The sequence below is a fragment of the Cetorhinus maximus genome, chromosome 4 (genome assembly GCF_964194155.1).
Source record: "Cetorhinus maximus chromosome 4, sCetMax3.hap1.1, whole genome shotgun sequence".
NCBI lineage: Eukaryota > Metazoa > Chordata > Chondrichthyes > Lamniformes > Cetorhinidae > Cetorhinus > Cetorhinus maximus.
Window position 1 is genome coordinate 40,817,489 of NC_135882.1, and position 23,030 is coordinate 40,840,518.

Below are 23,030 nucleotides of genomic sequence, written 5' to 3' on the forward strand. Positions count from 1 at the left end.
TGTGGACTACAACAGCTGGATCCTCTCTCTCATGCACCAAGTTCTTTTCCAGCCTTAAGGAGATATCATTAAACCTGGCATTCTGCATGCAACAAAGCCTTTGAGACGCCTTCTCACGGCTGCAGAGAACAGTATCTATGCACAGCTATCCTGTCCCCTACAACTGCACTGTTTTATTCTCCACAGATTTAATAGCCTCCTGTACCACAGTGCCCTAGTTAAATTGCCCATCCTTCCCGCAGTCTTGGTTCTCAATAGAATAGTACTGTATGGAAATGTAACATATAAACACAATTGTCTTAAACTGTCAAGATGAAAAGGAGGTGAGCAGAAGTCCATCAGGTATATTAATGGTTTCCCTAACCACTAAGCAGTGCAGCTTTGTGTTCCACTGTCTCCAATCACAAGTGATGCAAACCTAGAGTCCAATTTCATGGAAAACTCTGGGGCTACTGACTCTTGGCTAAGCAGCTGAATGAACATGAAAATGACCCAGATTTTTGCAAACCTAAAATCTTACATTAGCTTAAGCAACAGACCTATTTGTCAGTGCATTGTTGAATAAATTGAATACAAAATTCATCTTTGCAACTAAATCCAAATACAATCAAATTAGAACATTTAGTTACATGGTTAATTATATATCAGTCGCAAGATGCAACTGTTCGTAAACAGATATGCATTTATTGTGGAACTGTGAGAACTGAAACTTCATTTGCCATGAAGCTCAAGGTTACTTGGTTTTACAATGGTTTTGCACTGCAGCCTCAACTTGCATCACCACAGATAGGAGAAACATTGGTTCAATCTCTCACAGCATTAACATTCTTAAGCCTAGTCAATTTGTGCAGAGTGGTACAAAAAACTGGTCATCTGTTTGTTCACTCAGTTTTCTGGAAACTAGATGAGGAGCCTCCAGTTTGCTACAGTCTGTTAATAGCAACATCAGTGGCATACAGGAGAAAACTGCCACCTTAATCTCTGCCCCAGGAATCCATATCGTACTATACAAAGCTTCAAACATTCAATAATTACAAAGAGACTTCACAGTGAGAAAATAAAAACAATTATTGAACATATGAATTAAAACGTAGATGGAATTCAGTTAAGAAACAATTGTGAAACTGAACTAAACTAATTAAACATCTGTGGCACACAGAAACCATATGGGATACAGATAAAAACCTGATTATCAAGCATGGCCTTGCGTGCATATCAAATAGATTTAATTTAAAAAATTCAAATGCACTGTGGAAAAGTACTTAGAAGATTTGTTAGAATCAAATTACATTTTTAACTTATTTCAATTATAAAGGTGCCTATAAGTTCCTTAATGCATATATACACTGTCAAAATATTGATGAACAAAAAATATCTAGATACACTTAATGAATTCATGAATCTAAGTTAGCAATGTGACAAACTGGTGAAGTAACAATTATTTCTGGACACATCACATTGCCCATTCTTGAGCATGTCTTTTTTTTCAATAATAGTGGGACAAAAAATACTGAAAGACTTCATTTTTGTTGAAATGATTGAAATAGTCATCACTAAAAACTAAAAAGTCAACAAGGCTACAGTTGACTTGAAGCACAAGTATTGACACGAAAAGCTGACATAATTAAGGGAACACACAGCATTGAAGTTCAAATAAAAAAATTTGCAAACCTCTTTCAAGATATGAACATGATAATTAATGGTTACTGAATTCCTTCATTTCCATCAAGTCAGACAGAAAAAATTAGAGTTTATTTCTGTACTCAATTCATGAACATCAGCTGCACAATGGGCCGGATTTTGTGCTCAACAGCATATCGTTGGCAAATCAATAAGGGGGAGGCGGTGGCATATTGGTATTCTCACTGGACTAGTATTCCAGAGACCAAGTTCAAATCCAACCACAGCAGATGGTGAAATTTGAACGCAATAAAAATCTGGCATTAAAAAGTCTGATGATGACCACGAAACCATTGCGGATTGTCACAAAAACCCACCTGGTTCACTAATATCCCTTCAGGGAAGGGAATCTGGCCTACATGTGACTCCAGACCCACAGCAATGTGGCTGACTCTTAAATGCCCTCTAAGTAAAAGGAATAAATGCTCGCCGAGGCAGCGATGCCCACATCCCATGAATGAATAAAAAGAACTAGCTGTTTGCAACATTTGCTCAGACTTTCTATGGAGTTTTCCACTGGGGTTTACTGTGAATGAGAAGCAAACAATGCAGTGCCCTCTACAGAGCATCTGGGACCTGTGTGAAAGGAGAAGCAACTGTGTATCTCCTTAACCAATCAGATTTAAGAATTGTTACTGAGGAACGTGGAGCCTGAACCACGAAGTATCAGTGAACCACGAAGTATCAGTCAGAATACTGAATCCAACGTCAAGTTTGGTACAAAAGCAACATGCAGATGGAAAGAGAGATTGGATAAAGGGAGATAAAAGAATAGAAGTAAAACAACAATAAATAAAACCTGAAAGGATGAGACTCCACACTTCGAAAGGTTAATTTTCAGTGTGATTTGGCAGTATCAAGATTTAACAAGTCATTAAAAGGCACTTGCAGAGAAATGGACAAGCCCTGAACTTTTCTGGGAAAATTCTCACTTACCAGCTAAGTGCTGCAACTTCACAACATTCAATGCATTTGAATGGTAAGTCAGTTGGTAAGCTACTGTTGTCGCCCAGCTTTTGGAGAAGTATGGCAACTCGGACTTCCTGATTTCTGTTTAATTGTGCATGAGCAGTTGCTGGAAGTTGCTATTTGATTTCCACGTAAATAATTATGAGTATCATTAGTCTCATCATTTTTTAAACCGCAAGCCCGGTTCATTATGTGCCTGCAGCTGCTGAGTTTAAAAACTGATCGCTTTAATCAAGCAATTGAAACCTGAACATCAGGATCCCTGCTTGCAAAAATTACAAGGCGGCTTTAACCAGCTTATCTGTCATCTGGCCCTTTAATCAAACTACGCCCATGCTGTGCAATTCTACCTGTGTCTGTAGAACACCAATAAATTGGTCTTTTTCCTCCAGGGCTGCTTCAAACTCATCCTGAAGATGTTTCTTAGCTTGCTGATCCATTTGCAGTTCCTGAGAATTTAACAAAGAAAATTAATAGAAACAAGGAATTAGTTTTTTTCTGATGTTTCAACACTTGAAAAAACAGTATTTGTTCAAGTGTTAGAATGGGCAATAGAGAAGATGAAAAGCAAAGCACAAGTGATACTGACACACTATGTAGGTAAAGCACAAACTCCTCTTGCAATCAAAGAGTCAAAGGTTCAAACCCCTACTCCCCTTGCAATTAAACTGAAGATGTCAGCTTCAGTGCTGTACAGTGAAAGACAAGGAGAGATGGAACCAGTTCGGGAAATACCTGATGGCAGAGAAACTACCACATTTGCATCCAAGACCTGGAATAGGTGACTGGCCTATCAAACTCAGTCACACATCAGGGAGTAAGCAACGGTTGTGCAGTGACAAAATAAACATAAAATGGACAACCGATCAGAGTTCATCCACCCAGAATGATCTTATCACTATTCCCACAATCTCATATAGTAATTGATTCTCAATTGTTCCACTGTTTAATCCTTGAAGTCCAAAAGAAATTCCTGCACCAGTCTAAAATTTACCTTGTGTTCCTCTTTTCCTATCACATTCAGATTGAATTAATGTTCTAGATCCATTTATACCAGACCATTTAATACCTTACAAATCTATAGATGTAGTCACCTCCCAGTTGCCTCCTTTCAAGTTTTGAGCCTTTCTGCATAACATTCACAGCAGCAGGAGTATGCCATTTAGCCCTTCAATTCTGTTCCACTGTTCAAAAACAGTATGCCTGATGGTATTTTAAGTAATTATTTGTCTTGGTTCCATAGCTATTAATTTCCATGCCTAATAAAATCTATCAATCTCAATTTTAGAAGTTTCAATTGAGCGTGCCTCAACAGTTTTTTGGGGAAGACTTCCAGATTTCCACCACTGTTTTATTTATTCCACCACTGCATAAGTGCTTTCTGACATCACCACTGTCCAGCTCTAACTTTAAAGCTTTGCTCACTTGTTCTAGGATCCCCAAAAGACAACAGTTTCTATTAATCTATTCAATCAAATCCTTTAATTATTTTACACCTCAAACAGTTCATCTCTCAATCTTCTATCATCAACAGAATCCAAGCCGAGTCTATGCAACCTGTTCTCATAATTTTACTCTTCTATCATTCTGGTGAATCTGCACTATAACCCCTCCACTGCCAACATATCCGTTCTAACAAAATGGTTTCAAAGACTGTATTTTTGAGACCAGGTACAGAGTAAGGGTGAAAGTCCTGGTACAGCTGGAGGTGAAGACCAAAAAGGCTGATTCCAGGGGGTAGTGCTGTGAAGATCACAGATCCAGAAAGGTGTGCCATTTGGTGCACACTAGACACCTGGAGCTCAGTGGGTGGTAAAGCTGTTGTCGGATGGGACTTCAGATCCAACCCTACGTGAATAAAGGAACTGAAACTCCACCTGGGGAGAACAGAGTTCTGTGGCCATACAGCTAAGGATAAGGGCATTTGTGGAGAAAAGACTGCGGATGCAATTTGAGACACCTACTTTTGTTGTATTGGCTATTTAAAGTGTCATTTCATAGTTTCCATGGAACAACCTTTGACGGTACAGAACCTAACACACTATATTTTTTATAAAATATATCCTCATGGCTATTTCTTAATTTTAAACTGGACCTTTTGGCTGACAAAGACTATTAAGATGGCTGACTCTATGTCTGAGAGCTATTGTCTGTGACTCACCAAAACAAAAGAAGCCACATTGCAGTGTCAGAAATGTCACACCTCGTTATTTCTGAGGAGCGACTAACAGACTACCTGTGGATTGCACAGCTCAACTTCAAAGGGAGCTACACAAAGGCCATTTGCATTTGACAGACCAAGCTTGCCAGCGGACTCAGAGTCTCTACGAAGACAATGGCTTCTTAAACATTCCTTTTAACCCATAATGGTGGACATTAGTAGCCCTGAAGATCAAACAGAATTCCAAACACTGGATAAATATTCTTTGTTGACAGTTAAGGTCACATGGCCTAAGACTCTGGCTTGTTGAACAAATTAATGTTACCAGCCAGTCTGCCATTTTAACATTTGACTAGCAAGCCACACAAAAGGAGCTCTGGCCAGGTTGAACACCTGGCCATCTACCCTGCCTCTGATAAAAGTTCTGCATCATCACCTACAAAACTGATCCATCTGTGTGTGCCTATTTCATCTTGTGAAGTCAACACCACTAGAAAAGCAAATCTTACACCACTGGTTTTCAACTGGCCGACCTCAGTGAAGGAATTCCCCCAAGGGATTTTGATTCTGGACTCTGGAACTCATGTGGACCAATATTTATTTTCTCTGTGGTCTCTGTACTGTTAAACCTTATTTTCTCTATCCCTCTCTTTAATATATGTGTGGAAGAGGACATTGCAGACCCTCCTTTTCATGGTTTTTGAATGTGTGCAAGAAACCAACCTTTTGAGTTAATCCTACCTCGAGTTTTCTGTGGGGTTATTTGTAAGAATTGGATAACACAAAAACCGAGGGGCTGGCAAATATGCCACCGCTTATTAAAAAGCGAACAAATCAAAATACCTTTCTGTTTACGGATGGGTGGCAAGCGGAAATATTAGTGCCGTTTGAACGGAACCCCTTCCTGCCTGCAACACTGTTAATTCACGTTTAATCTGTGTTGATTTTAGTTTGATTGTTACAGGAAAATTTTTTAAAGGTGTAATCTTGGCCATCATGTTTTTCACTTGAGGTCATTTGGGAAGTTTGGTTCTTTCATGTTATTGGTCTACACAAGGATCGTAACACATTCCAACAGTGTAGTGCCCAGAACTGAGCACAGTGCTCTTAATGAGGTTTCATCAGTGTTATGGAAGTAACATTACTTTCCTCCCTTTGCATTCCAGGGCCCTTGAGCTGAAGGCCAGCATTCCATTAATTTATTTTATAGAAATATTGTAGGAACATAGGAACAGGAGTAAGCCGTTCAGCTCATTGAGCCTGCTCCGCCATTCAACTAGATCATGGTTGATCACTTATCTCAACTCCACTTTCCCACGCTATCTCCATATCCTTTGATGTCATTCGTCTCTAGAAATCTATCACTTCTGTCTTGAACATGCTCAATCATTGAACTTCTACACTGAGCTTGTATATATCCACATGGAGTGACTGTTGTACTTGGGCTCCCAAATCATTCTTCTCCTCATCATTTAGAAAGTACCCCCATCAATCATTATAACCGAAATGGATGACCACATGCTCCCCCATTCTGAACTTCATTTGCACAGTTCTGCCCACTCGCCTAATCCGATGTAATCTGGAACCTTCTGCTTCCATTTACACTACTTGCTGTGCCACCAAACTTCATGCCATCAGCAAGCATGGATATACAGCTATTTTTTCTTCCAAGTCACTTATGAAAAACAGATCCCAGGCAGACCCGGATAGTCCCATATTGACAATTGGGAGTACATACCCATTATCCTTACTCTGTCTCCTAACTCCTAAACAATTCCCTACCTATTTTCATTGCTTTCCTCAATCCAATGAACTCTCATTTAACAGTCTCTTGTGGACAACTTTATTGAATGCCTTCTGGAAGACCGTATAAATAACATATAAATGACCCTCCCTTAGGTTCCATGTTCATTACCACCTCAAAAAATTCAACTAGGTTCTAAAGACATGACTTAACCTATTCAATTTTATACCAGAGGTCTCTGGTCAGCTCATATTTGTCCAAGAGCTCATCCACTCTGTCCCTAATAATAGTCCTCTCACTGTAGGGGTAAGTCGCTCTGGACCATTTCCTGGCCCAAATAATTCCTGTGATTACATTCAAGGCTGAGTTTGACAGGTTTTTGATCCACAACAGTCAAGGGTTTTTGCAGGGCATGCAAGGAAGTGGAGTTAAGGCTACCATCAGATCAGTCAGTGCATCTGAGCAGAGCACTATAAATTTGAACAGGACCTTCTGAAACTTGCACTTTTGACTCTTTTGGCCATGGAGTTCAGCATCTTAATTCCTTTGTTGACTGCTACTTCAGAAATTGGCAAATCAATTTAGTAAAACCCTAAACTCCTTCCAAATTTCACTTAAGCTCTAAATACAAAATCTGGAGCAATTTATCCATTTTTCTCTTCCTATATGCAGTAATTTACAATGCATTGCAGAATTTGCTTGCTCTTGTTCCACTCAACAGTTGTAGCCCCTGAGCTGCCTCCTCAGATTTATTCATCTCTTAATTTTCTTTCATCATTGAACTTGACAAGGTTGCACTGAATATCTGAATACAAGGCATTCATTTATGTTGAATGAATATAAACAGCAGAGGTCCAAATATTGAATTGAGACAAAAATCAACAATCTCTCTCTCCACCATTATATAACTCAGCCAACAAGTGCTCAACGTTTATGATGCTTCGTTCAATTCTTAATTCATCCAAAAAATCTAACTGTGCTACACATCAAATATTTCCCTTTATTCCTGTCACAAAGTAAGATGACACAGCTTTACATAATATACGACATTACATGGTGATCTCATCGCTCCATTATAGGGGCAAAAATGAAGACAAACTAAACCCATCCTTAGGGGAAGAAGCAAAGAGACCCAGATCTGATAATCCTTGTGCAGTGAGTTTCAAAGCAGCACCAATGCAGCCGGGAACTCTTGTCCACCACCTTTCAAGTTGAGCATAGTATGTGATATTGAAAAGTCATGGCTGAAAACAACCCTCAATAAATGGATTTGGTGTTGATCACACAGTATAATGCTGAACCATACAAAGTCCACAAAGGTCCTAAGATTGATCCCTGATGGTTGACCATACCCGGATAACTATGCATGGAACAGGGATAGGGACAGGGTTAAAAAAGTTTGCCAGTGCTTCAGCTCCCTACCTGATGGAAAGGGTTTGTGTACCTAAGAACTAGATTGGCATCAGCTGCACTGGACTCACAAAAGAATAGGCCCTTGGGAGAGGTACTGAAGAGCTGTCAGTCCCCTTGCATCAAGCTGTGTTAATATAGCACCTCTAATGTTTATTTTCAATAAAGAAAAGCCCCAAGGCATTTCAAGGAGAGAGATAATGCAAGAACTATCTCAGGATATGCCAAAATGTATCACAGTCAATCAAGTACTTTTGACAAGGTGTCACTGTTATAATTTAGGGAAATATGACAGTCATTTCAGTAGAGCAAGTTGCCATAAATAGCACTAATATAAATGCCCAGATAATGTTTTAATGATGCTTATTGAGGAATAAATATTGGCAGGAATTCTCCTATTCTCTCTGGAATAATGTCATAGGATTCTTTTTTACATCCGCCTGAGACAAGGCCCGAGTTCAATTCTCATTCTAAAGATGGATAAAGAAAAAGGGAAATAAGGGAACGAACCCCAAGCAATGAAAGAAGAGATCTAAAGGAGTGATCAAGAGCTTGGTCAAAGAGATGAGTTTCACAAAAGCTTTTGAAAAAAGCAGGGCGGCGGAAAGGACACTTAGAGAGAGTAGAGCCAAAGCAGCTAAAGGCTATGCCACTAATGGTAGGGGAAAGGGAGGGAAAGATGTAAAGACGACCAGAGTCTGAGGAAGAAAGGACAGAGGATGGAATACTGAGCTCAGAGAAAGAATGCTTGATGGTCTCAAAAGGGCTTTGTAGATGAAGAGCAGAATTTTAAATAATGCAAATGCAGACAGGAACCAATGTGGATCAGCAAGGAAGGAGGTGGGGTGATGAATGGTCAGAATTTGGCAAAGCGCAGAATACAGTGGGTTAAACCTTTAACAAATTAGATCTCATGGGGCGCGAAGGATGAGATGTCAACAAGATGATCATTGAATTAATGAAGTCTAGAGGTGACAAAACATGGTTAAAGGTTCGGCAGTGTCAAGTCTGAGGAAGGACTGAAACTAAGCCAATCTTCCTCGAATAGGATAATTCCTTTGTAGTGATATTTGGCCTGATGGATTTGAATCCATTGGCTTAAGTTTTAAAATGGAGTCCAGCCTTTCCTCCCGTCTGTTGATTATGTAGCCTTAACCATTGTTCCATTTTTTCTATAACTTAAGTACATTCCAGTTTTATCAAAATACAATAGCAAATTTATACAGAACTATACTGATAAAACTACAGAACTATACTGATAAAACAGACCCAAATTTGCATTTCCACATTTAATCCCACGTGGTATTTTATCAAAGGGCATACTTCTATACGTAACTCAAAGTTTTTATCACCCTTTTGGTTATGCCTTTCAGTAATGAAAAGGAAAAAAGGTATGCATCAGCAGTTAGATGAACTGCCCTCATATTGTCCCTTGCTATGTCCTGCACTGCAAGCTGTTATGCACTTGTGGAGTCAGGCAAACTCCTAAGGTTAAAAAAACCATGCATTTAGACAGTCTCCAAACAAATTGCTAACTATGGTCATCATGTTATCACGTGAAGTTTTTTTGTAACTTTTTGATGCATACAATATTTCCATGAGCTCGAGAAGTAGTATAGGCCAGTATCCAAACGTGTGTTTCTGAAAGACTGATTTCTATCAGCCAACATCATCGGTTAGAGCACATTTATTGGCAGGAGACAGGTTATTACTACTTTCAATGCAGCAAAGATCCATCAACACTAATATCAGTATAACTTGTGTATTCTGATTTAATAGTCAGTGTGCTACAGGCAAAACTGGGGAACTGCTAAACTGAAATTGTACATTAACGCATGCATTCAACACGCAGCTCCACATCAGTCTGAAAGTGACTTTTTACTCCACTGAAATTCTACTACACAACTACAAATTGCTTCATCTCATGCAACAAAGAAAATATCATATAAGTAATTGAGTATTAGATTATTTTGAAAATCTAATTTCCTTGTTGTTCTTTTCCTTTGAATTTATGAAAGGCAAACATATTAAGCATTGTTTTCAGGTACCTCAGCTATTTTGACAAGGACTTATACTTGTATTCACTAAAATTTACAACTAGTAGATATTATAAATAGTACCAGCACTTTCACTGTACAGCAACATGCATCTAGCACACAAATCAACTTTTACATATTCCCAAATAAAAGCGTCAGCCATTACAATAGAACCACCTCTCAAAAGAGGACAAAAAATTTAAAAGGAGGGTGAATTCAGAAGTTTCGGAGGATTCCATCACCCTCTGATTTCATGTGGTTTAACAATGCAACAGAGAGTTTAACTCAAAATGTGCAGAGTCTTACCTCACGTAATTCTCCAATCCTGCGCAGGGCTTTATCTTGACCCTGACTCAGAACTACCTAAAAGCAGTGGATAGAAATGATTTTAAAATTAATGTGCAGGATTACACGTACAAACAAGTTCATGAATCAACTAATCTCCATTTTGCATTTCTCTGTGCTGGAGCAAGCTGTATTTTTCATCATCCTTTTAATATCCCAACACACAAATAATAAAATGAAGTTAAGCTTTTAAAAATTTCATTGTACATCACAGTTAACAATTGGGATGCAAAATATATTCTACTTAAAATTTAAATTTAGATCATTCTTTTCATCGATATTCAAAAGCAAGCCTCTCACAAAACTATGTCTGTGTTATTACAAACAACTTAACCAAGCTTAATTCAGTAATGTCATGCATGGCTGACTCAGAACAGGCTTGCCAAAGCAGAAATTAAACATGCAAATAATCTTAAAACTCAATGCTCAATAACTTGAACTGAGTTATGTGATTGCACAGAGGAAGGTTGATTGACCTGGCTGCATTGTGGTTTTCAACTGAAATCAATAATCAAACCAAGTCAGATTTCTCACCACTGAATGACAGTACATTTCTTACAAGAGCCACCTCTGCACCTTTCATCATGTGCAATACTTTTTAAATTCCAAATACTGCATGTAATATTAAAATTTAATTTATTGAACAAAGATGATCTCATTAAAAGCTGATTGTATTTCCATTATTTAGTTCTGAATGCTTTGAGAGCAAAGATCCCTCAATTGTACAGCCAGAGCCAAGTCTATGGCACCATGGAGGCCTCAGCTTTATAGAGGAGGAGGAGGAGGGAGGTCAGGAAAGCAATCATGAAAAGGAATCAATATTTCAGAAAACATACTGCCATTTTCTGTGGCCCCAGAAGTGACTCCAGAGTGACATATGTTCCCCTGGTGACAGGGTCAAAATTGTTGAGCAGTTGGAGTATTTTGAGGTGGAGGGGAATAACTAGATGTCATGGTCCATTTTGGGGACCAATAACAGGTAAGGAAAGGGATGAGGTCCTGCAGCCAGATTTTAGGGAGCTAGGAAAGAAATCAAAAAGTAGGGCCTCAAAGCTAATCATCTCTGGATTATACTCCGTATGCCACAACTGCTGAGTACAGAATTGGGAAGACAGAACAGATTCAATGCATGGCTGGAGAGATCGTGCAGGAGGAAGGGCTTCAGATTCCTTGGAGAGGTAGGACCTGGACAGCAGGACAAGTTACACATCAACAGAGACCCGGCCAATATTGTGGCAACAATATTTGCTAGTGCTGTTTTGGAGGGTTTAAACTAGTTTGGATGGGAACCCAAGTGAAAATTCAGAAGGGAGGGAATCAATGCTGAAAATGGAAAACAAAAAATCACTAAGTCAGTATGGAAGGCAAATAAAGAGTGGTTAAAAGATAGACAACGTATGGGCTGTTCAGTGATTAGCGGTATATACTTCAATGCAAGATGCCTTGTGAATAAGGCATGGGCAGGCATGAGCAGAGGGCACAGATAGATGCTTGGAACTATGGTATGTAGCAATGACTTGAAGTAGCTATGATTGAAACTTACAGAAAGGCAGGAATGTCAGTTCAACATTCCAGGTTATAGGATGTCCAAATGGGATAGAGAAGGGGAATAAAAAAAGGAAATATTGGTTAAGGAAACAATCTTAGTTGTGAAGAGGGATTTGATGCTAGAAGGGTTATCAAACGAGGCCTTATGGATTGAACTGATTAACAAAAAAAGGGGCAATCACACTCCTAGAAACATAGGAACAGGAGTTGTCCATTTAGCCCCTTGAGCATGTTTCACATTCAGCGAGATCATGATTGATACGCGAACCTAAGAGACAGCCATCCTCAGGAAAGCTGCAGGGACCAACAGATAAAAGTGGCAGTGGGGAGTTAGAACGAGGGGGCACTGGGACAGCAAATCAACAAAATAAAAAGCCAGGGACTGCTGTCACAGGGCAGCAGCTAGGTGATTGGTTGCTCAGAGAGTCTAGAGGTAAGCAGCTCATAGCTGAAGGAGTTAAGGGACAGAGCAGCAAAGCAAAAAGAGTGTGAGCGCCAGCGAGCAAGGTTAAAAAAGTAAAAGTATCTTCAGCACAAGGAAGGGTGCAGACTGGTGACTTTTTTAAAATTAAGTCTTGCATAAATCTTTGGTTTACTTCCTTAAACTTTAGTTAGTCTACGAGAGGCACAGTAGGGGTTCTCAGTCCCATGCAATGCAGATCCTGTAACATGTGAGGACTCCAGGGCATTTCTCATGTCCTGAACAACCACATGTGCAGGAACTCACATCAGCTGGAGGAGCTCGAGCTCAGGGTTTTGGAGCTTGAGCAGTAGCTGGCATCACTGCAGTGCATCCGTGAGGTCAAGAGCGACAAGGACACCAAATTTCTGGATATGGTCACCACGCTACTTGTGGATATGCAGGCAAAGAAGAACTGGGTGATCACCAAGCAGTCAAGGAGGACCAGTGGGTAGTGCAGGAGTCCAGTGAGTGCATGTCGGTCTCCAGTCAGCATTCACTTCTGAAAACTGATGAGGGTGATGGTTCCTCTGGGGAGTTGAGCGTGAGCCAACTTCACAGAACTACAATGTCTCAGTTGTACATGGGGACAGCAGGGTAACTGGGAAAGCAATTGTGATAGGGGATTCTATTGTTCAGGGAATAGATGGGTGTTTCTGTACACTTGAATCCAGGATGATATGTTGGCTCCCTGGTGCCAGGGTGAAGGATGTCATTGAGCAGTTGCAGAGCATTCTGTGCAGGTAGAGTGAACAGCCAGCAGTTGTGGTCCATATCAGTACCAACGACAAAGGGATGAGATACTGCAGGCAGATTTCCAAGAACTAGCTAAAAAATCAAAGTAAAACTGCAAAGGTAGAAATCTCTGGATTACTCCTCTTGCCCAACTGCAGAAATAGCAGGATAATGTACCTTAATGTCAGGCTGAAAAGATCATACAGGAGGAAGGGCTTTAGATGCTTCGGACTTTGGGACCAGTTTTGTGGGAGATGGGACCTGTACAGGTCAGACAGGTTGTCCCTGAACAGAGCCTGGGCCAATGTCCTTGTGAGGAAGTTTGCTGGTGCTGCTGAGAAGGATTTAAATTAACTTTGCAGGGTGATAGGGACCAGAAGGTAACTCCAGAGAGGAGGACAAGGTGCACAAAGAATTAGGAGAAGCAGATAGCACTTGAAGAAGCAGTTAAGTATTCGGAATCGGAATAAGAGGGAATGTAAGGAGGCCTATATTGGCTTTATTTTTCACAGACCATGGTAAATTAGGTTGATGAGCTGCAGGCGCAGGTAGCCACATTGGAATATGATCCTGTGGCAATAGCAAAGACCTTGCTCAAAAAGGGGCAAGACTGGGTACTAAATATTCCTGGATACAAGGCGTTCAGGAAAGAGGGATGCAAAAAGAGGGGTAGCAATATTGATCAAGCAGAACATTGCAGTGCTAAATTAGTACTTTGTATCCGTCTTTACGAGGGCAGAAGATGCCAAAGTCAGAGTGAAAGAAGAGATGGTTGAAACACTGGATAGGCTAAAAATTAATAGAGGTGGTACCAGAATGGCTAGCTACAATTAAAAGTGATAAGTCACCAGGACCGGATCAGACAGACCTGAGGATTCTGAAGGAAGTAGGGGTAGAAATTGCAGAGGCACTGACCATAATCTTCCAATCCTCTTTGTGATGCCAGAGGATGAGTGAATTGTCAATGCTGCACCCGTGCTCAAAGAAGGCTGTAAGAATATGTCCAGCAACTACAGGCCAGTCAGTTTAACCTCAGTCGTGTTTTTAGATACAATAAGCAGAGACCAAATTAACAGTCACTTGGACACATGTGAATTAATTAATGAAAGCCAGCATGGGCTTGTTAAGGGCAAATCATGTTTAAGCAGTATTCTTTTCATCATCCCAAATATGCTAAGAGGAATTAAGTCCTAGCTCACTTCAATCATTGGAACCAAACAGTGGGTACAAAGAACTTACACAACACACTTATACTCAGAACTATTTACCCTTAGCCACCAGTTTGCTGACTGATCTATAATGGGCTATCATAGCTGGAATCCTCATTTACCTGCATTTTTTCTTTGTCTCTCTGCAAAGTCCGATAAGCAGTAACTAACTAAAGGAACAAAAATATAATGTTATGCAAATACTAATCAAAATTCCATTTTAAATACACACATTTCCAAGTATGCGGAATAAGCACAGTGCTACAAATAACTGATTTGCCTTCCTCAAAGAATCCAAACCCCCTCCCACTTTCCCAGGGTACCTTCCCATGAAAGGGCAGGAGATTAACACCTGCCTGTCACGACCGATCCTGCTGTCACGACCGATCCCGACGAGATACCCCAAATTGTTATGTTCCCAGGTGCGGAGGGATGAACTGGCACCCATTCTTTATTTAACCCCCTTGGTTGGTCGCAACAAGGTTAATTTAAAAAGGATCCATTTTCCCAGTTGAAATGTATTTACGTTTTAGAAGGAGCCAATTTAACCAGGCTTTGAGTCAAAGAAACAGTGAGTTTATTAGTTACTAAAACCCAAAGAAAAAATAATAAAAACATTACGCGCATGCGCGGACACACACAGATTAGACATGAGAAGTTGAGACCAAAAATAAAAGTTAAAAAAAGACTTGTCTGTGAGGAGTAGATGGTGAAATGTTGTGGCCGTGAAGTTGGGTGACTCCGGTAGAGCTGACTTTGGCAGCTGAGCAGTTGGTTTGGAGACACTTGGTTCTACAGATTAGCTGAAGAGCTGTGCTATTTCGTTCTTGACTGTGGCTTTGCTGACCTGTGACTTGTCTCCAGCAACATAGAAAGACGTGTTTACCTGCAAGCTGCAGAGGTGCCATGAGACCATAAGACATTGGAGCAGAAATTAGGCCATTCGGCCCATTGAGTCTGCTCCGCCATTCAATCATGGCTGATAAGTTTCTCAACCTCATTCTCCCGCCTTCTCCCTGTAACCTTTGATCCCCTTACCAATCAAGAACCTATCTATCTCGGTCTTAATTATACTCAATGACCTGGCCTCCACAGCCTTCTGTGGCAATGAGTTCCATCGATTCACCACTCTCTGGCTAAAGAAGTTTCTCCTCATCTCTGTTCTAAAAGGTCTTCCCTTTACTCTGAGGCTGTGCCCTCGGGTCCTAGTTTCTCCTACTAATGGAAACATCTTCCCCACGTCCACTCTATCCAGGCCTTTCAGTATTCTGTAAGTTTCAATCAGATCCCCCCTCATCCTTCTAAACTCCATCGAGTATAGACCCAGAGTCCTCAAACGTTCCTCATATGTTAAGCCTTTCATTCCTGGGATCGTTCTCGTGAACCTCCTCTGGACCCTCTCCAGGGCCAGAACATCCTTCCTGAGATACGGGACCCAAAATTGCTCACAATATTCTAAATGTGGTCTGACCAGAGCCTTAAAAAGCCTCAGCAGCACATCCCTGCTTTTATATTCTAGTCCTCTCAAAATAAATGCCAACATTGCATTTGCCTTCCTAACTACCGACTCAACCTGCAAGTTAACCTTAAGAGAATCCTGGACTAGGACTCTTTGATAAGTTGATGTTCTTCAGCTGTGACCTTCTCCGCACACCAGCACTCGCACACCCAGGCCAGATCTGCAGCTGGCTTTTTAACCCCTTTTCTTATGTATTTGTGGAAGGGAAAAACAAACATGTCTTTCACCCAGAATCTGCTTTCTTTCAACTCAGATCATGTCCACATTTTAAGATATAACTCAACGGAGATGGTTTCTGCTGAGATGGCAATCAGTCTCCATTGTCTCCACAACCACAAGCGATTAGAGTTCAGCCTTTTGCATTGTATCTCTCCCTTTCAAGTGTCTATGTCTGAAGTAGCCCTTGATACCTTTTTAGATGCGACATTCCATTCTCTCTGGACCAGTCGGTCAAGTGTCATCCACATAGGAATTTTCCAGCAAGTGGTTATTTTACATTTTCAGCCAGCTTTTGTTTCTATGTTTTTTTAAAAAAAACACATCTTCCTTTAAAAGTTCAATATGACCGTAAGTAATTTGGAGCGTGATCCGCTGTCATGACATACCCTTTTACACCCCTCCCTTTTCATTGTTAAAAGCCCCTTACACTCCTTCCAGTGAAACAGCATTTTACTTAAAACTTCTTTCAATTTAGCGAGTACTGCATTCGCTGCTCAAAATGTGGTTTCCACTACACAGGAGACATCAAAGGCAGACTGGGTGACCACTTCGCTGAACCTTTCTTTTCAGTCTTTAAGCGTGACCCTGAGTTTCATTTTAATTCTCTGCCTCACTCCCACCATGACCTTGGCTTCCAAAACTGTTTCAACAATGTAAGCTCAAGGGACAACATCTTGTCTTTTGATTAGGCACTTTACAGCTTTCCAGACGGGGAGGCAGAGACCTCGTGATATTTTCACTGGACTAGTACTCCAGATACCCAGGGTAATTCTCCGGGGACCCGGGTTCGAATCCCACAACAGCAGATGGTGAAATTGGAATTCAATGAAAAGTCTGAAATTGAAAGTCCAATGATGACCATGAAACCAATTGTCGATTGTCAGTAAAATCCATCTGGTTCACTGCTGTCCTTTAGGGAAGGAAATCTGCTGTCCTTACCTGGTCTGGCCTACATGTGACTCTAGACCCATAGCAATGTGGTTGACTCTTAAATGCCCTCTGAAATGGCCTAGCAAGCCACTCAGTTCTCAAGGGCAATTAGGGATGGGCAATAAATGCTGGCCCAGCCAGTGACGAATATTTAAAAAATACTCAAAACTGAATTCAGCAATTTTAGATCATAGCCTTTGCTCTCATTGCAGCTATTGATTCCACATTTCCCATTTACACTCCCTCTAGACCCACCTTTTGCTGCTTTACATATTCCATTACTATTTTATCCATTTTGTCTTGAATCTCTTCTGCTTCCCACCCAATCACAAATCTGCCCTTTTGTTCTTTATCCTGGCCTCTCATTTCCCTGCCTCTGTACTTGCTTATAAAACCTGTTGCATCTCTAACCTGAAATGTAAATTCTGTTTCTCTCTTCACAGATGCTACTTGACCTGCTGAGTACTTTCAGCATTTTCTGTTCAGGTGGACATAAAAGATTCCATCCATTTAAAACAAATAATTCCTTAACCTTCTAAATTCTAGGGAATCTCTCATCATAATTTAAACCTTGGGAGTCCAGGTATCATTCTGGTAAATGCTGCACTGCTTCCAAAGCCAATGTATCCTTCCTAAGGTGCAGTGGCCAGGACTGCGCACAGTGCTCTAAGAGTGGTCTAACCAGGGGTTTGCAAATCTGTAGCATAACTTACACCCTCTTACATTCTAGCCCCAAGATAGAGAAGCCAGCATTCCACTTAGCCTTCTTGATTACCTAAATGTCCATGACATTTTAATGATCAATGTACAGGGATCTCTTTGGGCTGCCACTGTTCCTTATTTCTCATCAGTGAGAAAGCACTCTGCTCTATCCTTTATCACCCTTTGTTGTTCTTTGTATCTCTCCTATTTGGTGGGATCTCTGTTATTGTTTGTATCTTGGTATGCTTTTTCTCCGAGTTTTATGCTGTCTCTTAGTGCTTCAGTTGCACTTGGAAGCTTTTTTTGGCAAGTAGAGTTCTTGCCCCTTTGGGATACAAACTGGTTACATTAAATTCTTTTTTGAACATCCCCACAGATCCTCTGTCTTTTTGCTCATTAACAGATTTGCACAATTTACTGTGGGCAGTCCCTGTCACATTGCATTGAAGTCAGCCTTAGCAAATTCTTAGTACTTGTTTCGTATTTCTCCCTTTCAAACATTATGAACATATAATTCAATTCACTTTATTGCCCATATTGCTCATTTGTTAAAAAAAACGAATAACAACCATAAAATGAAGAAAATTACCCTATCACAAAGATCTAACTTTAATTAAAATATATATTAAAACTATTCCAAGATATGAAAATAATCAATCAGTAAGTCCCACCTTGAGTGCATATCCTCATTCATATATCAGACTTCTGTTCGAAGTTCTTAGGGAGAAGGGCACAAACAAGTTCAGGAACCGACTGCAAATGAGGAATTGCAGCCTTTTCCCTGAACACAACAAACAGTAATACCGAGAGACATGGGGTGATCTCATTTTTCATGGCACACTACTTTTGTTAAAATTCTTCGTGTGCAGATTTCATCAAGAAAGATCTGTTTCCTGCCTAAATCAATAATATCTTGTCCCTTAAAGGGTCTTGTTTTCCTAAGACAACAATACCAGGTGAGACATGGAAGAAAGATAGCAAATACAGCTGTATGGGAGAGTTTCATGATTGTAGGATCTACATGAAAGGATTTTAATTTTGCTATTACATGAACTTTCAAGCTCTGTTACGCTGTTAGTTAAATATGGCTCATTGCTCATTATTAAATCTAATAGGGCCCTCTTTCTTGGTTCTTTGGCATAATGTCTTAGAAAACTATCTTGAAGACACAAGAAATTCACAGCCTTTTTGACATATGCTAATCTGCTTATCACAATCTATATGAAAGTTAAAACCCACATTAGACCACTCTGCTTTTGATATATGCTTATCTAATTTCTGAATTTGTACATTAATTTGTACATTATACCACATCACAGCTACTACCAGCAGTCCGAAACAACTCCCAATAAACACTTATTTATTTCTCAGTTCTACCCACAAAGTCTCAGTTGCCTGCTTACCTCATCCTTAATCACGATGACGACTCCTCAGCCTCCATCAATTTTTCTATCTTTCTTGAAGATCTTACAATCTGGTATATTTAGTTCCCAGAGTCGCAGCCATGCCTCAGTAATGGCTATCATGTCACACCCTCCAAGTTGAATTTCTGCATGCAATTCATTCAGCTTGTTCCTGATACTCCGTACAATTGTGTGAAGAACATTTATTTGGGCTACACACACTAGCCCGTCCTCCTGCTCTCATGTTTTACTCTTTCACATACATTTGCAGACACAACAGAGTTAACACAACTGTATTTAGCAATTCACTGTGTGAAGGCACCAATAAATGTGCTGTATTCGTGGACTGATAGCACTGCCACCTTGAGTTAGAAAGTTATGGGACCAAGCCCCATTTTAAGACTTGAGCAGATACCACAGTTTGACCTCAATGCTATAACAATGGAGCACTACTATGCCAAAAATACTAATCCTCAGCAGGAGTTTTAAACAAAAACCTCACTTGCCCATTCAGATAAAAGAGGAGCTAAGATGTTGTGTGTTCTGGCCAATGTTGTTCCATCAAGCAGCACCATCATTCATTCCATTACTGTTTGTGGTATCTTGCTGTGTGCCATCTGGCTGTTGCACATGTTCATCTATCATTTCAAAACAACACATTGTATGGGAGGATCTTTGGGGTATTTAAGAGAGATGCTAAGGTGCTCGGTTTATGAATTGCAAGGAAATGGTTTCCGCCACAGGAAAATATGAAGAATCTAACAAATATATTATTTCAGGAGCAGGACTGTATGTCTACCGATGCCTCATGAACTGTAGAGGTTCAAGGCATTGCCTCACCACCACCTTCTCAAAGGCAATTAGGGATAGGCAATAAATGCTGGCCTTGTCAGTGACACTCATATCCCATGAATGAGTAAAAAAATTCTTACCTCTGAATATTTCAATCTATAGTTGCTCAAGCTCCGCTCCATCCTGCGGAACTGGTTGGAAGATGGGTCCTTGCTAAGGCTCTCAAAGTTAACTGTAGAATCTTCTGCCTCACTTTCGATATCTGACGACGGGTCAAAAGCGGTACCAGAACTTTGAACATCTGCATCAAATCGATTGAGGGAATCTCTTGAGGCAGATCGTACCAGTGATTCTTTTGAAGGAGACTGGAAAAGAGCCTCTTTTGAAGAAGCTCGAAATAAAGACTCGATGGATGGAACACGGAGTTGAAGTTTTTGGGCAAAGGATTGCATCTCAGGCTTCTACAACAGAACAGACATATTTCTCCAAATGCCAGAAACTTCATAAAGTCTCAGAACAACAGAGATAAAAGACTAATCAAAAATTCAAAATTTTCAGGTGCTTCTTTTGATTTGTCATACATTTGCTTTCAACTCAGTATCAATTTTGTGTCAATATTGTTTACATTAAATAACTGCCTCAGACTCAGAACTTATTTCCACCGTATAACTCAATGGGCAGAATGTGGGTTTGATAGTTTTAATAAAATTGGTTTTATTAGTTTTTAGCCCATTATCAAAAAAGCTTCTAATTTTGCTCTACAATAATATCTCACAATTAATCGATGAATAAGTTGAAATTGGGCTCTTCAGTTAGTGCCATGCAGATGGTTAATACATTGCCCAAATTACTTTGCGATTAACAGAAGCACCCATACGACCATAAGACATTAGAGCAGAAATTAGGCCATTCGGCCCATCGAGTCTGCTCCGCCATTCAATCTTGGCTGAAAAGTTTCTCAACCTCATTCTCCCGCCTTCTTCCCATAACCTTTGATCCCCTTACCAATCAAGAACCTATCTATCTTGGTCTTAAATACACTCAATGACCTGGCCTCCACAGCCTTCTGTGGCAATGAATTCCATAGATTCACCACTCTCTGGCTAAAGAAGTTTCTCCTCATCTCTGTTCTAAAAGGTCTTCCCTTTACTCTGAGGCTGTGCCCTCAGGTCCTGGGCTCTCCTACTAATGGAAACATCTTCCCCACGTCCACTCTATCCAGGCCTTTCAGTATTCTGTAAGTTTCAATCAGATCCCCCCTCATCCTTCTAAACTCCATCGAGCATAGACCCAGAGTCCTCAAACGTTCCTCATATGTTAAGCCTTTCATTCCTGGGATCGTTCTCATGAACCTCCTCTGGACCCTTCCCAGGGCCAGCACATCCCTCCTGAGATACGGGGCCCAAAATTGCTCACAATATTCTAAATGTGGTCTGACCAAAGCCTTATAAAGCCTCAGCAGCACATCCCTGCTTTTATATTCTAGTCCTCTCAAAATAAATGCCAACATTGCATTTGCCTTCCTAACTACCAACTCAACCTGCAAGTTAACCTTAAGAAAATCCTGGACCAGGACTCCAAAGTACCTTTGCACTCCAGATTTCTGAATTCTCTCCCCATTTAGAAAATAGTCTATGCCTCTATTCTTCCTACCAAAGTGCATGCCCTCACACTTCCCCACGTTGTATTCCATCTGCCACTTCTTTGCCCATTCTCCTAACCTGTCCAAATCCTTCTGCAGCCTCCACGCCTCCTCAATACTACTTGTCCCTCCACCTATCTTTGTATCATCTGCAAACTTAGCCAGGATGCCCTCAGTTCCTTCATCTAGATCATTAATGTATAAAGTGAAAAGTTGTGGTCCTAACACTGACCCCTGCGGAACTCCACTAGTCACCAGCCGCCATCCTGAGAAGGACCCCCTTATCCCCACTCTCTGCCTCCTGCCAGACAGCCAATCTTCTATCCATGCTAGTACCTTGCCTCTAACACCATGGGCTCTTATCTTACTGAGCAGCCTCCTGTGCGGCACCTTGTCAAAGGCCTTCTGGAAGTCCAAGTAGATAACATCCATTGGCTCTCCTTTGTCTAACCTACTCGTTACCTCCTCAAAGAATTCTAACAGATTTGTCAGGCATGACCTCCCCTTGATGAAACCATGCTGACTTTGCCCGATTTTACCATGCACTTCCAAGTATTCTGAAATTTCATCCTTAATAATGGACTCTAAAATCTTACCAACGACCGAGGTCAGGCTAATCGGCCTGTAATTTCCCGTCTTTTGCCTCATTCCCTTCTTAAACAGGGGGGTTACATTAGCGATTTTCCAGTCCTCTGGGACCCTCCCTGACTCCAGTGATTCCTGAAAGATCACCACTAACGCCTCCACTATCTCTTCAGCTATCTCCTTCAGAACTTTGGGGTGTAATCCATCTGGTCCAGGTGATTTATCCACCTTCAGACCTTTCAGTTTTCCTAGCACCTTCGCCTTGGTAATGGCCACCATACTCACCTCTGCCCCCCAACTCTCTTGAACTTTGGGGATGTCACTCGTGTCTTCCACTGTGAAGACTGACGCAAAGTATCTATTCGGTTCCTCCGCCATTTCTTTGTTTCCCACTATTACTTCTCCAGCGTCATTTTCCAGCGGCCCAATGTCCAGCCTCTCTCTCACCCTTTATATATCAATAAAAACTCTTGCAATCTTCCTTTATATTACTGGCTAGTTTACCCTCATATTTAATCTTCTCCCTCCTTATTTCTTTTTTAGTTGTCCTCTGTTGGTCTTTGTAGGCTTCCCAATCCCCTGGTTTCCCACTGCTCTTCGCCGCATTGTATGCTTTCTCTTTAGCTTTTATGCTGTCCCTGACTTCCCTTGTCAGCCATGGTTGCCTCATCCTCCCTTTAGTATGCCTCTTCTCCCTAGGGATGAAATTTTGCTGTGTCTCCCAAATTACTCCCAGAAACTCCTGCTATTGCTGTTCCACTGTCTTTCCTGCTAGGCTCATCTCCCAGTCAATTCTGGCCAGCTCCTCCCTCATGCCTCTGTAGTTGCCTTTATTCAACTGTAATACCGTTACATCTGATTCCAGCTTTTTCCTCTCAAATTGCAGGGTAAATTCTATCACATTATGGTCACTTCCTCCTAAGGGTTCCTTCACCTTAAGCT

The 23,030-nt window shown here is 40.8% G+C and overlaps 1 protein-coding gene across 5 annotated transcripts in view; it reads right to left on the reverse strand.

The window, feature by feature from the left end:
* Nucleotides 1-23,030, reverse strand: part of golga4 (golgin A4) — a 212,248-nt gene that overhangs the window by 152,663 nt on the left and 36,555 nt on the right. For all 5 annotated transcript variants that reach the window (XM_078540096.1, XM_078540095.1, XM_078540094.1 and 2 more), the window contains 4 exons: nt 20,002-20,322; nt 14,419-14,466; nt 10,307-10,363; nt 3,000-3,098 (listed from right to left, as the gene is read on the reverse strand). In XM_078540096.1, coding sequence (XP_078396222.1) covers nt 3,000-3,098; nt 10,307-10,363; nt 14,419-14,466; nt 20,002-20,322 — 525 coding nt within the window. The remainder of the gene's footprint in view (nt 1-2,999; nt 3,099-10,306; nt 10,364-14,418; nt 14,467-20,001; nt 20,323-23,030) is intronic.